The sequence below is a fragment of the Rhipicephalus sanguineus genome, chromosome 2, assembly GCF_013339695.2.
Source record: "Rhipicephalus sanguineus isolate Rsan-2018 chromosome 2, BIME_Rsan_1.4, whole genome shotgun sequence".
Classification (NCBI taxonomy): domain Eukaryota; kingdom Metazoa; phylum Arthropoda; class Arachnida; order Ixodida; family Ixodidae; genus Rhipicephalus; species Rhipicephalus sanguineus.
In genome coordinates, this window is record NC_051177.1 from 97,242,178 (window position 1) to 97,256,589 (window position 14,412).

The following is a 14,412-nucleotide window of genomic DNA, read 5'->3' on the forward strand; positions in this document are numbered from 1 at the left end:
CTGTATTTAAGTGCTCATCCCACTGCAGTAATTTTGAGAAATGCACACCAAGTACCTTAATGGATTCAACAGACTCTATCTGTGAGCCGCTATAAACAAGGTTGTCTTTTGCAGAAACCTGCCTGCCAATAGAATGAAAAACCACGGCCTTCGTCATTTTTTGTATTTATTTTTAAATGGTGATTGGCTGTCCATGTGCTCAACTCTTCTAACACGAGGTTAGCTTTGTGAAAGAGATAGTCATCTGATGGAGACGAAATAAACGTGCTGGTGTCATCAGCGTAAATTACAAATTTGACATACAAAGAAGGGTAGACTATATCATTTATGTACAAATTAAAAATCAAAGGTCCGAGAATGCTGCCCTGCGGCACTCGTGAGATTATTTTCTTTCTCTCTGACACCGTTTCGTTCATGGAGGCAAACTGATGTCTTTCTGAAAGGTAGCTTTTTAGTAGCGTTAGGGGAGCCCACGAATGCCATAGTGATCGAGTTTATGAAACAAAATTTCATGATTTATGTAGTCAAAGGCTTGCGTGAAATCGACGAAAATACCGAGGACAAATTGTTTTTCGTCAAATTTCTCCAGTATGTACTCCTTCTGGTCGAGAAGAGCAAGTTCTGTTGAACGGTGTTTTAAAAGTCCATATTGACATTTCGTTATGACGTTCTTGTTACAAAAGGGATATAGTCGATTATAAGTTATTTTCTCGATACCTTTGGAAAATATCGGCAATATTGACACTGGTCTAGAATTAGAAACGTCTGTTTTATCTCTTTTCTTATATAACGCCACTACACGAGCAACTTGCATTGTGGATGGGAAAACGCCCGTTGAAATACACAAGTTAAATATATATGTCAGCACTGAAGCAATTTTATCTATTACGCATTTCACAGGTCTTACTTGCAGGCCATCCGCATCACAACTGCGGCTGTTTTTAAGGCTCAAGAAAACTGCACGGACTTCATGTTCTACCGTTGCTTCTAACAAGAGTGTCTTTACATTATCAGCATCTAGACTTGTGTAAGATGCACGTGGTCCGGTGTCAAAGTCCCGGTACGCAAAATAGTCGTTAAACACATTTACCACGCGATCGCTAGTGATAGTTTCCCCAACATGCGAAATTTCCATCACCGATTCTTTTCCCTTGTTCCGTCCAATAAGGGAGTTCAATTTGTCTCCAATACATCTGTTTGTTTAACAGAGGAAGGAAACAGATTAAAGTAGTACATGTCTCTCGTCTTTTTAACTTCTTTATATAGGGCATTTCTAAACCGTTTAAAAGTAACCAGGTATGTTTCATTATGCGTACGCATAAATTTCTTAAATAAACAATATTTTTTGTCGATTTTGCGCAAAAGCTTGCGTGTCATCCATGGCTTTCGACAACCCTTTTTCCTTTCCGAACGTTTGTGAATGAAGTGCTTTTTGCACACTGCAGTGAAACAACTCAGAAAAGCATCATAAGCAGCGTTTGCATCAGTCGAATATTAAACATGGTCCCAACATACATTATTGATATCTGAATAAAAGGCATCCAGAGCTTTCTGTGAGACACACTGAAAACCAGGAGCAACATCAGTGTGTACCCTAGGGCTATTAGCCATAATACAACAGCATATTGGCCTATGGTCACTGATGGGGTACGACAAAACTCTTGTTTTAACCAAAGACGCATTATAATTTGTAATAAACAAATCTATGATAGTCTGCGAAAATGTGGTTGCGCTCATAGGAACATTTACAGTGTTTAAACAGTTGTGGCACGAAAGCAAAATTTCGAGCTCGAACTTTCTTGCGTTAGCACAATTCATATCTACATTGCAATCTCCGCCAATGACAACATTATACAGATTTTCATTCACAAATGCAAGCAAGTTGTCCATGAAAAGAAGAAACACAACGGCTAATTTACTGTCACGACAATTATTACAAATAATTGAATGAGTTCATTGAAAGAGCAGACGGTTTTATTTTGAGCGGCTGGGATCGTTGCGGCACCTGGCGGGGCAGATCTCAACCATGCCTTCTCTCTACGTGGCCTCTGAGATCGGCTTCGACAATGCGACGAAACGCAATGTTAACACAGGCAATACAACAGAGAACACCAACGCCGAGGTGCGAGTGCCACTATACCAGACACCTAACTCAATGATTAGGGCCATCTCCAATTTTTGTGTTTACTATTGGTGTCTCTACGATGTACTTTACGGCCAACAGGAATGCAAATACTGCCCTCTATAATAGTGTTAAATCAATATGTCAACTCGGATATGTACCAATTTTTATTTGATTAGAAAAGTGGTAGCTGATGCTATCCGGGCTTTTTAAGATAACTTGAGTGTCTGTGCTGTCGCTATGTACAAAAAAATAGTGGTGTGTTCCCCTTCTTCTCACAGTTTTACCCAAGACGACACACCGACTCCGGACGGTCTGACTTCGACACTTCTCTTCGCTTCCACCGAAAGAAGTGATTCTGGCCTCTATACCTGCCTTACCACAAACAAGTTTGGAAAGGACGAAACGAACATCAAGTTACTCGTGCAAGGTGAACTTTTCTTTTTTCTTTGTTGCAAACGAATTAACATTAATACGTAAGCGCGAAAAAAAAAAAAAAAAAAACTTGGAGGACGTTTGAGCTTCGCCTTCAAGAGCAGAACCAGCGCCTCTATTTTTTCAGTGCCTGGGCGAACGCTCTCCTCGGGCCGTCGAGCGTACGCTCCGCCTCCGCTCGACGTTGCCGCGCGGTGGCACTGTGCGAGTAGACTACGATAGGCTGGCGCTGAACGGCCGCGCGTATTACGAGGCTCTCGAATTCGTGTTTGCACCCGAGTTTAATTGCACTCGTGCTTCTCGCAGGCGTTCACGGGAACAGTGGGATGGAAAGAAACGCGAACACACTGGCGCGCTGATTTCATCACGCTCTGACTGTGGTGGCAATAAAGAGATGCTAGATGGTCTTTGATTGTATCATGGATGACTCCGTCTTTTTATCAATCAACCAGGCTACAACTACTCGAAAATAAAGTACGCATTCAGAAGGCAGCCTCTCGGGCCCTGCTGCCAGTTCAATACTTGCAATGGAGTTTGATAGCATTCGCGTTTTATTTTCTATTTCAGGCGATTGCAGCCACGTCATTCGCATTTCTTAGTATGTCATACTGTTCTGTTCCACTCTGCAAATGGAACGGAAAGAAATCATGATTGTCTTTTTTGTATTTCCCTTTATTGATAAAGGAAAAAAAACCTCGCAGGATCCGTTATGAAGTCACCTAAGATGACTGAAAGGCGAAATCCATCTTTTGCTTCCCAGTCTTTGTATTGAACATCCCGTAACTCCCTCCGAGATATTTCTGCATCTAACGCGGTTTTCTTACAGCCTCAAGTATCGGAGGTGCCGCACGTTTTCTGTACCTCAGCTGGTTATGCACTGCCTCCGTGCAAGCTGACGCTTGCAATACTTTTCTAGCATCAGAGCTTTACTACGTATTGCTACTTTTTTCTTGTGCAAAGTTTTATGCACAACGCTTTCATCGAATTTTTGCAACTTCCATCCAGTCTTCGACTTTTCAGCCCATGCATTGTGATAACATATTCAGGCCGGTTAGCTGAGGGCGGGTTGGCATTACTACATCTCTATCTATGGCAAACGGTTTCACGATTTTTCTTTTTTCGTGACTATTCCCTTCCCGTAATCCGTTAATTTTTGCAGGTTACGTTTGCTGATTGCTTAGCTGACTTAGTTGGTGCTTCGAACTTCTCCGAACGCCCGCGCTTGTGGAGATTCATGCAGGAAGTTTACTCCGCAGTTCGGTTCCTTAAATCTCGCTTTTCCATAGAATACCTGTACACAGTATCGCGCAAGGCACAGCGTAAGGATTTAGCCTACTATCAATGCTTTTCCCGCCTCCGTTGTACCGTTCACTGTACTTTGAGCTTCTAGGCCACGATGTGCTGAAACGAGTTCGCAAAATGTATATCCCTTCTAATTAAAAAACATTCCTCCATTCTGAAACACCACCAGTAAAAACGTGGTTAAAAAGAAAAGGTATTTTTTTGTTTCTCCTGTTAACTGCCGTCTATGTGAAATGCCGGAAACAGTGGAGCATTGCTTTGTTAGCTGCAAAGACTTTATTCTCTTCTGAGATGTCCTTCAGAGAGCACTGAAGAAAAATTTTGTCATTAATTCTTACACGATACGTTATCTTTTGCCAACATCGCTTGATGAAGTGCCGTATGATTTGTTTTTCCTCATGGGCATGCACAGCTTATGGAAGACACGTATGCAAGACCGTAACGCAGAAACCACAATTTCTTCAAGCATACACTTTATTGGAATGGCTGTTCACCTAAAGGACGTATATGACGACCTAGACGTTAGCCCGGACTGGTACCCCATCTTGGTGAGGTGCTAGGCCTCATCGTCTTTCCTGTATAACACGATGTGAATAACTTTCGCGGTTCTTTTATGTTAGCCGTCGAGTATTCCCTTAGTAACGCCTGGGTGCTTATTGTCGCTACGTGATTGTACTTCTGTTTCATTTCATTTGTGCCATTAATGTGCATTCTATTACTGATTTAATAAGTACCATGAAAGAAAAAAAGAAATAGCATGCTCTAGGGTAGAACACCTGCTTGCCACGCAGGCGGCCTGGGTTCGATTCTCACTGGGACCCGAAGATATTTATCATTAATTTTATTTGCCTCTTTCTTGATTTTTCGGTCACGGACAAGACGATGATTTCTCGCTCACAACGAACGACGCCGTCACCGACGCCGACGCCGACACCGGAATTTCTGCGAAACGAGCCCTTTAACGCTATCGCTGAAAATGAGGCGTGTTTGACAAAAAATAAAGCGCATCCTGACTAACAGCTCAAGAAGTACTTAACATGCGAGTGTGAACAATATGGTTTTTAAGCGTGGAAAATGGACATTCAGAAGGGAGGTGTCTGGACTGCCCGAAGCTTTTTAGATGATTTAGACCTAGCCTGTGACTGGTAAACCAATCGCGGCGGTCTAGTGGTTATGGTGCTTGACTTCTGACCCGAAGGTCGCGGGTTCGAATCCCGGCCGCGGCGGCCACTTTTCGATGGAGGCGAAATACTAGAGGCCCATGTACTTAAACTTAAGTGCGCGTTAAGAACACCAGGTCGTCGAAATTTGTCGAGCCTTCCACTGCGGTGTCCCTCATAATCATAATGTTACAAGAAAACGTATATTTACAGATATGTACAAGCAGAAATAATGGCTGAGACAATGGCGGACCTGAGCCTTGTTCTTGTTAACCTTCAACTGTGGCTCAAACCCACTGTGGGGGATTGGCCAAGAGTTTGGTGGTTTTATAAAATGTTATAGTACTTTAGAAGGGAGGTTACAGAATAGTAACGTTACAAATTTGATAGGAAATTTGTTTGTTTGTAGCCTATATATAGTGGCACATACCCACTCAGGGTGACTGGCCAAGAAGACATATTGTGGCCTATTAATGCTAATTACATTAATGTTTACCTCCCTATCATTGAAGTAGAAAAAAAAATAACTAAGATAAAGAGCAATGAAGTGAGAGAGGAAAAAACAAGGAAGGAGAAAAGTTCTTTCACAATAACGGAAGTGTGAAATTTGTCCCTTTAGCACTTCGTCGCTGTCCCTCTTCCAGAGAGGGTCCCACTACTGCCTTGTGGCACAACCCCGCGGCATAAGGACGCCGTCCCAGCGCTTGTCACGGAAGTAGTGAGGTGGACGGCACACACGGTTTCAGTCTTACGATGTGCACAACAGTGGATGGCGGTAGCATTGACTGCACTGAATCGACGACTCGCTGTATTTCGTATGTGAGGTCAGTGAGCTTGCGCTGGACTTTGTGTGGTCCGTCATAGTGAAATAACAACTTTTTGGAGAGACCGATGCGACGACATGGGGTCCACAACAGGACAACTAAGCCGGCTTCATAAATAAGAGGCACCTCGGTGTCGGTGATCATACAGGTCTTTTTCAGAGGCCTGAGATACTGTGAGGGGTCTGAGATGCCTTGTGACAATATCGCGGTCAAAGCTCGGCAAAAATGTGGAGCTCGCTCAGACTCACTTATGACATATATTTCACCTTTGGGCTCACTGGGACTCAGACTCACCAAAATTTTCTTCAACCGGACTTACTCGGACTCAAGTTCACCAATATATTACTCACCCGGACTCACTCAGACTCAGAATCACCGCTCAATCTGAGTCTGAGGGAGTCGACGCAAGAGTGAGTGTGCCGACCTATGATCGTGACTTTGAGACGTAAAGCCCCAACAGTTATTATTATTATTATTATTATTATTATTATTATTATTATTATTATTATTATTATTATTATTATTATTATTATTATTATTATTATTATTATTATTACGTGACTGGTAGGGATTGAGATCCATATCAGTGCGTTGCATCGAGGTGTGAGAGGCCCGTAACGGCGCCGTGAACGCGATGACTCACACGTCACGGGCCCCTAGTTCTGGTGAACCGAAGGCAGTCCTAGATTCCTGCCTGGATTCCTATCTTTCATTTATCCCTCCCCCCCGCCTCCCCCCCCCCCCCGCTAAGCTCCTCTTTGATCTCGGTTTAATCAACGGGCTTAGCTCGGTCATATTGTCTCCTTTTGCGCTTTTCTTGACTAAAGACGTTTTGCTTAAGATACGCCCATACGCCCCCCTGCCCCTTATTTCTGACGCTCTCTTTCCCACACGACAACAAAATCGAGCCGGAGTTCAAGCGATATTGGTCGTCTCCAGTTCGTGGCTACGCTCAACGCATACTGTTCCTTTTTAAAGTTTTTTTTTTTTTTAGAGCGTAGTCCGAAAACAATGGGTCAAAGGAACCGCACCACTTTGATATTTCAGTCTGCCATCGCAAGATGCCTTGCTCTTCGCGCGGTACTTCAGGGCAAATATCTCCATCCAGCCAGCACAACTCAGTAACGGTACACAGCGAGCCGCCGCCTACTGCCGTATACACGGGTTCAAGAAATAAAACAACGTAACCTCCTTTTTGAACATCGATCTTTCTCGGTGTCCTCCGCCCCAGTTACCGCTTGTTCCGTCCACGCGCTATCTCGAGCGACGTGTTATAAAGAGATAGATAAGAAAACTAGAGCAAAAATTGCGCGGCGTGCGTAAAAGTAGATAAGGAAATGAAGGAGCTGACACGAAATAGAATGCGTAGGAAGAGAATCAACTAGCGGACGTGGGGCGCTCGTTGCGGGTCCGCGCCGCGCTCTCGCAGCAGCCCCCTGCGCATGCTGCTATTTTCCGAGAAATTATTTCACGGCCCATTGCACGCCTTCTCTCCATGCCTGTACCATCGCTCAGTCTGAGCGCTGCCTCTGTTTGCTGCTTGCTTGCTTGCTCGCAAGAAACGCGACGCCGCCCTCTGCCTTCGCAGAGGGGGATTTGGATGGCGTCCCGCAAATTTATGTCGCTAGCGGAGCTCCTGTTTGTCCTTTTAGGTCTCTCGATTTTTTTTTCAGCTGTACATACGTATTGCGATTATTTGGTGTTAGCTTTCTTTTTTATTCCACGTTTTAAATTCGTGTTGAATGAAGAGTAAGATTTTCAGATAGTTCTTCAGAACTGCCTTTAGATGGCTCTAAAAAGACCCTGGGAAGGTTCGTCGCAAAGCAATAGTAGTGACTCCAGAAATGAAATATGTGCGATGGCAAAACACTCTAAAGGGACGGGAGGGAGCATGCTTGTGGCGACCTTTACGAGCGAGCCCCATCAGGTCAAAAGTAAACAAGCTCTGGTGACATTGTGCACTAGGCTCCAGTTTTCCCTTGCCTTTTCTTTCTTTCTTTCTTTTTCATCATCATCTCATCCTTTTCGTACTGCTTTCCGTTGCCTGGCAGTTTTCACTTTTGATTGCTTTGTCGCTTTGCCTGTTTTTGAGACGACGTTGTGTTCAGTCCATTAGCTAATCTTTCGTGTATTCAGTATTCGTTTTTTTTCCTCTACTGACGTTGACCTAGCCGTCATTTGTAGTTTTGCTCGCGTTTCTGATTTTGAGGAAAACGGGAACACGTGCCCTACACTTCAACGCACGTGCAATTATTATTTTTTTTTTTTTGCCTGTACGAAATAAGTCATGTGTAGACTTCTTTAGTTTATACAGTTATCTGCAAAGCACGAGATATAAGAAAGAACATAAACATCAACCTCATCGACATCATCGTTGCCGTCGTCAACATCAACCATTAATCGTTATTTTTTGCCCTATGTTATTTTCATTGCAAAACGAACACCCTGTCCAAGCGAAGTCTAATTATCTATTTCCTGCGCCACGGACTTCACCATATATGCCTCAAAACTTTGTAATCCCATCCCATTACCTAAGCTGCGGTCGTCGTCTAGGTTTCGCTTATGGAGGAGAATAATTGAACTCTAAAGCACATTCATTGGATTGCCTGGGTATTCTGACATAACTGGATGAAGCTTAAGCAGGAAAAGATAAAATAATATGTTGATATTGCAACACATACGTACATGATTGTCCCGTGCTTAGATGAAAGGTGACGACATGAGTAATCTACGCGGGCTTTTATAATTATATTCCACTTGGCCACTAGCACAGCAAACCTGAAAGAATACTGACAAGGAATGACAATTGTACAGGACATATTTTAGTTTTCAAACAACCATATAAAAACTTCATATTCATATTTTATAATGTTAAGAAAACATAATACATTAAATGTCTGTGAAATAACTGCTTTTGCAGAGAGGTCAGGATATCGACTAAGATTAATTATAGTGCAACAAAAAATGAAGTTCTTCTAAGGACAAATCCAGAGGCATTCAAGATACCATTGAGAAAATTTACAATTACATAAAAGCATCGTAGTGGTAATAAGATATGTTCTGATGCGAATGAGCTATTTTATCCCAATCAACACCAATAATAATGATAGAAATAGCGCAATAGAAGCTATAGGAGAAATATTTCGTGCGCTTCCTAAAAATAGAAATCTAAGTTGATTGTTTCATTCCTGTGAATAATAAAGGATGGTGACGTAGTATGTTTCAAATATGTCAAAACATCAACTGATAAACGAACTGCGGAAACCATTCACCATTCACTGTCTCATACCAAAAGACACAACTTTAAAAAATTTGCAGACGGTGAGTAATGCCGGCCGAGAAGGTTACGTCTGCCTGTCCTAAATCTAACTGCCAGTGTAGCCACTCCTTTTACGTGATTTCATTGTGCCACGCGTCTGAAACTCTGCAGGTGATGTGACCTTCAACAGAGTGTGGGCATTAAATGGCTTGCCTTAACCCCGTGGCCTCGCTGTGGTGGTTGCACGCTCTCCCTAGCAGCCGCAACAGATCACGTGCTTTCTAACACACTACTCGTGAGCGGTGCTTACGCTATATAACCTGCGACAGCAAGGTGACGACGACGGCGCCAGAACTCCTGTAGTGTTCGGATAAAAAAAAAAGTCACAGTTTCGCCGCAACAAGCAATGAGTGCGATAGCAACAAATTGGAATGTAACGCATAGAACGGAAAGAAGTTAGAAATTGCCAGCGCGTCGCTCGAGTCCAAAGGACGCACGAAACGAACGCACACTGGACGAGCACGAACTATCATGCGTCCCAGCTCGATACTTGAAGCGCACTGCTGAAAAAAAGCAGGACGCACGAAACGAACGAACAGGTACACACAGGACGAGCGCGAACTAAATGTCGCAGTTACTTATTTCTGTTTGAACAGCGCGCTCCTTTCGCAAACGCGGCCGCTGCAGCGAGCGAAGTGACCTTCGTATGCTCTGTGACTTCAGGCGGACATCGCGGGGAAAGCACAAGACATACAACCCACCGCTCCACCCCACCGCCCGCCCCCCTTCTTTCCTCGAGATAAGCGCACGAAGGCGACCACACCCTGTAGGGCGAAGAGCATCAGCGTTCGCAGGAGCGGGGCGACGACCTTTAAAGCGCGCCCCGCTAAAGACTACGCCCCGCGCGCACTTCGCGCCATCTCGCTGGTGAGTAAGAAAACACGCTGAAGTAAATGGTGTATATAAATGACGGTACTCTTTGAGGCCTAGCTGTCTAACGCCGCGCGTTTCGGAGCGAGAGGTCGGCCGTTCGATTCCCCGCGTCGGAAAGTATTTCTGAATTAATTTTCTTTGTGGCTCTTAAATATATATATATATATATATATATATATATATATATATATATATATATATATATATATATATATATATATGTATGTGTGTGTGTGTGTGTGTGTGTGTGTGTGTGTGTGTGTGTGTGCGGCGACGGCAAAGACCAGTCGAGACTGTTAATATAATTGCTATCGCAATAAAAAACAGTGCCTAACCTTGTCAAGTTTGGCGGAGCATAGTTTCACGTTCCGAGATTATTCTCCGTGAACTGTGGGGACATCGATGTTTTTTTATGCAGAGACGCCAGACGCACCGGACGACATTCGAGTCGTGGAAGCGACCAGTCGACGTATATCGCTCCGCTGGAACACGCCTTTCAATGGGAACAGTGACATCCTCGGCTATTTCGTTCAGTGGAAAGAAGTTTCTGGTGAGCTGCTGTTCCGTCACCTAAATGTCGACATTACTTCAGTGTATGTATTGGCAAAAAAAAAAAAGTAAAACAAGACACGCACGACAAGAAAACGTAATACATAAATATATTCAATCAGGTGCGCAGGAACGAATGGTTGCGAAATGTTCGCACAAAGAACAATATCATTACGTGGGGTGATGATGATGATGATGATGGTGATGATGCACACTTTATTGGGGTGTACCATTCTTATATGCCTCCCTACATTCCTTGCAAGCCTGCAACGCGCCGCAGTTGATGCAGCATAAATCGTAGGTTAGGAAATAATGCCAATTTCTCTATAACTGCCTGACTCGTAGCGCCTTAGAGCGCAAAGTAAGCATGGTATTTAGTCATATAGAGAGTAACAAACAAAATCAAAATTACGCTTTTTCACTGCCGCCAGCAGGCAGAGAGTGTTCCACACTCGCCGTCATAGTCATACGGGCGGCTCTGATTAACACTCCCAGGTTTAAATGCACATATACACCCGATAAGGTGGATGGCCGGGGGGATGACCGCTGCCGTAGCTGAATTGGTAGAGCGTCGGACGCGTTATTCGAATGTTGCCGGTTCAGTTCCTGCCGGCGGCAAGCTGTCTTTTCGTCCACTTTAATTTCTTCACATTTATATCACATTTACTACAGATAACATCCCCTATAGCTTCCCTGGCTTGATTCTCTGTTAGTTCTCATCAATGTTGTGTCTAAAAAAACCGAGCCCTTAAAGTTTCCCTTTTTTCGTTACTTATGTGCAAAGCCTTTTTTCATTTTGATTTTTTTTCATGCTAACAACATTTCATTTGAGTTAGGGGTATATGCGAAAAGTAGTTTAACACAGGCAAAGAAACATCGATATTCTGTGCAGATTTTTTTTAGAAGCGAGGACTTAAATTAGACGCAAAGACAATACATCAGAAATCTTTCTGTCAGGATGTTCGTATAAATGAAAAATGCCATCAAGTCAAAATATTGTGCCAGAATTACAAGTAGTAACTTGTTTACGTCTGACCAGAAGCGCGGTATAATTCCCCCGATATTCGCTGACAAGTAAGAGACTTATGTTGTCAGTGAGCGCAACATCCAAGAACAACTACTACAAGCGGTACATGGGTCTAGCTTGTACTAAGGTTATCTTGATGATTCTTACAATATTTAACTGCTCTGAAAAACAGACATACTTCAATGTAGTAACTCTTTTAAAAATTTCCGTCACGTAACTGGCCCAATTTCAGCCTCCGTGTGCGAAACGTCAATGTCGTAATATATTTGTTAGTGCTGTTTATCTTTATTTATTACATACTGCCACCCATTCAGGGCTACTGAGGGTGTAGGAGCGATTATAGATAGTCCATTCTCCTTCAACTTTTGAATACCTGTACTCACGAGCCTGTAAAAACGTTGCCTCATTACAGGAGTGCTCGAACGTGATAGATGAATCTCGCTCACTAAACAAGAAACAAACTGACAACCGTATTTCTAACATTTGTTTTCTCTAGTATGACTCGCAGAGGGGTAGAGGTGCGTACATTAATCATTAAGGAGTTTACGATCATGAGAGGACTCGGTGATACTCTATAGAACCTAATCAGCGGCCCATGTATCCCATATATATAGTTTTAATAAATGAATTGGACAAGCTACTGTTATGCGATATAACGTAAACCGTTTAATGCTCACCGCTACAATGAGCCAGAAGAAACCATAACTACGGAGTCAGTTGTATAATAAAGGTAAGAACATATGCATTGTAGAAGTCACTGTAAAATATCAAAGTTTTGAATTTCATAGCAGGTATGGTTCCGTTTCTAACCCAATAAATAAGTAAAACGTCAGAAGATAGAGTGCACCAGTTTAATTTGGCAAACACGCATCAGTCTTCCATCAGCAGAGAAGGGGCAAGTCGTCCCCGATCTGTGTATTTTTGTGTTTACGCTCAGGCTCGTGGCAGAAGGATTCCCGACACGTAGAGGTACCCGGTTCCAACACGTCGGCTGTGTTGGATGACCTGGAGCCCATCACTGCCTACCATCTGCGGGTACTCTCGGTTAACAAGTTTGGGAGGAGCGAACCAAGTCCCATGATTTCTGTTACTACGGACGAAGAAGGTAACATTTACCTCCATTGAGAATCATAGTTGTTGGAATCAGTAACTGAAATCATTTATTCTTTGTAATGTATTACTTTTGAGAGTATAAACTAGCAGTTTGCACTGATGTCGCGTTCCTTCGACATAAAGCTGATTGCAAAGAAACCCCTCCAAGTCAAATGTCAGAAGTGCTTTTGCCAGGTGCGCACACAAGACCAGGGCTTCAGTGGACACACGCAGACAAATGCATCTCAAAAATGTTTTTTTTTTCATTTTGGCATGGACCGTTAATCATATATCCATGACAGCACAGCTTACAACAGATGATGCAGCCCCACATCGTGCTAGCACTGCTTTAATGACTGTCCGAGAGTGCGCGATGGCTCCTTGTGAAGCCTACTGCGTGACATTTGGCCGGCAGTAAACACAACACAAACAAGAAATGCCGCAAAATGTCATACTGTAAGTGATACCAACTAGGCCAAGAAGAAGTTCTTCTTTTGAAGCTTTTATTTAATGTGTACATTGTTTACCAATGTTCGCGGAGGTGCTGAATAATATTGTTGTACGCTTAAAGATTGAACGAGTAAATAGAGCGAACAATTTCACCAGATGTAATCTCTATAGCATGACTACATGAAACGGTGCTTTAGAGGGGAGAGGAGGGGGATGAGCAGCGTGTGGTTCTGCTGTCACTCTGAGTTCTCTACGAGGCCTGATTCTAAGCATGCGTTATAATTAGCGAGCGCCGCTAATTAGAACGGCTTGCTTGGCATTAGACTTCGCGCATGGCAATAGTCTGTCATTACGGCTGCAAAGATGAATTACGGGCGCGCCATCTCACGCACGGGCCTCAATTATCTGCTTGAGGTATCACAGTACAGCCTATTCAAAATTTTGTATAGATATGTGTAATGGGGTATAGAGAACGCAGTTATCGGAGCTTGTTGATCGTCGGAAAAGCTCCGTTTATTGGTCGGTGCTTCACATTACCGACATCCCTCGTTCGTATAGTGATAACGGTTTAAGGTCAGAAAAGGCGCTTGCTTTAGGTTTACCTTTACCTTCAGCGTCGTTCAGAAATTATATGATATAATTTTGTTATAATAGAGCAGAAACACTTTAAAAGGGATGTTTACCGCTACAAAAATAAAACAGATTGAATTCACACGCGTTTTGATAATGCATTGTGCACCTAGTATAAATGCGTTTTCATAACTCCTAGAGAAAAGGCGGTGGATATTCAGCCTCGCTTCAAAACATTCTTTTTAATTATATTGTCACCTCACTGCACTGACATGAAAAGCCACTTTTCTCAAACGTTAGATTTCTCGAATGTCCAACGACTAACTATCACATTCGACGTAAAAACACGTATGCATTTGATGGCGTCACTGACAGATCGCTACCAAAAACGCGCCGGCGTATTCTAAATTAAGTTTCTGGCATTTTCAGTGTATTTGCCGATACAAAGGGCGGTTTCCTTGCAGTGCCTTCAAAACCTCCCGAGGACTTGGTTGTCGTGCCACTGAGTTCACAAATTCTGAAGGCTTCGTGGAAGGTGCGTATGATGAAGACGAAGAAAACATTGCTGCACGTTGTGATGTTTACTTAGGGCTCTGCATAAAAAAATACGCGCTATGTCCTAATGTGAAGTCCTAATGTGAAACGAGCTCCCTGTCAATTCTAACCAGTTCTGAATGAATGCTCTCTTT

General features: G+C 43.1%; 1 protein-coding gene across 1 annotated transcript in view; it reads left to right on the forward strand.

The window, feature by feature from the left end:
* LOC119381770 (Down syndrome cell adhesion molecule-like protein 1) overlaps positions 1-14,412 on the forward strand; it is a 156,760-nt gene that overhangs the window by 76,709 nt on the left and 65,639 nt on the right. The window contains exons 13-16 of the mRNA XM_037649535.1: positions 2,404-2,552; positions 10,454-10,585; positions 12,549-12,716; positions 14,188-14,258. Coding sequence (XP_037505463.1) covers positions 2,404-2,552; positions 10,454-10,585; positions 12,549-12,716; positions 14,188-14,258 — 520 coding nt within the window. The remainder of the gene's footprint in view (positions 1-2,403; positions 2,553-10,453; positions 10,586-12,548; positions 12,717-14,187; positions 14,259-14,412) is intronic.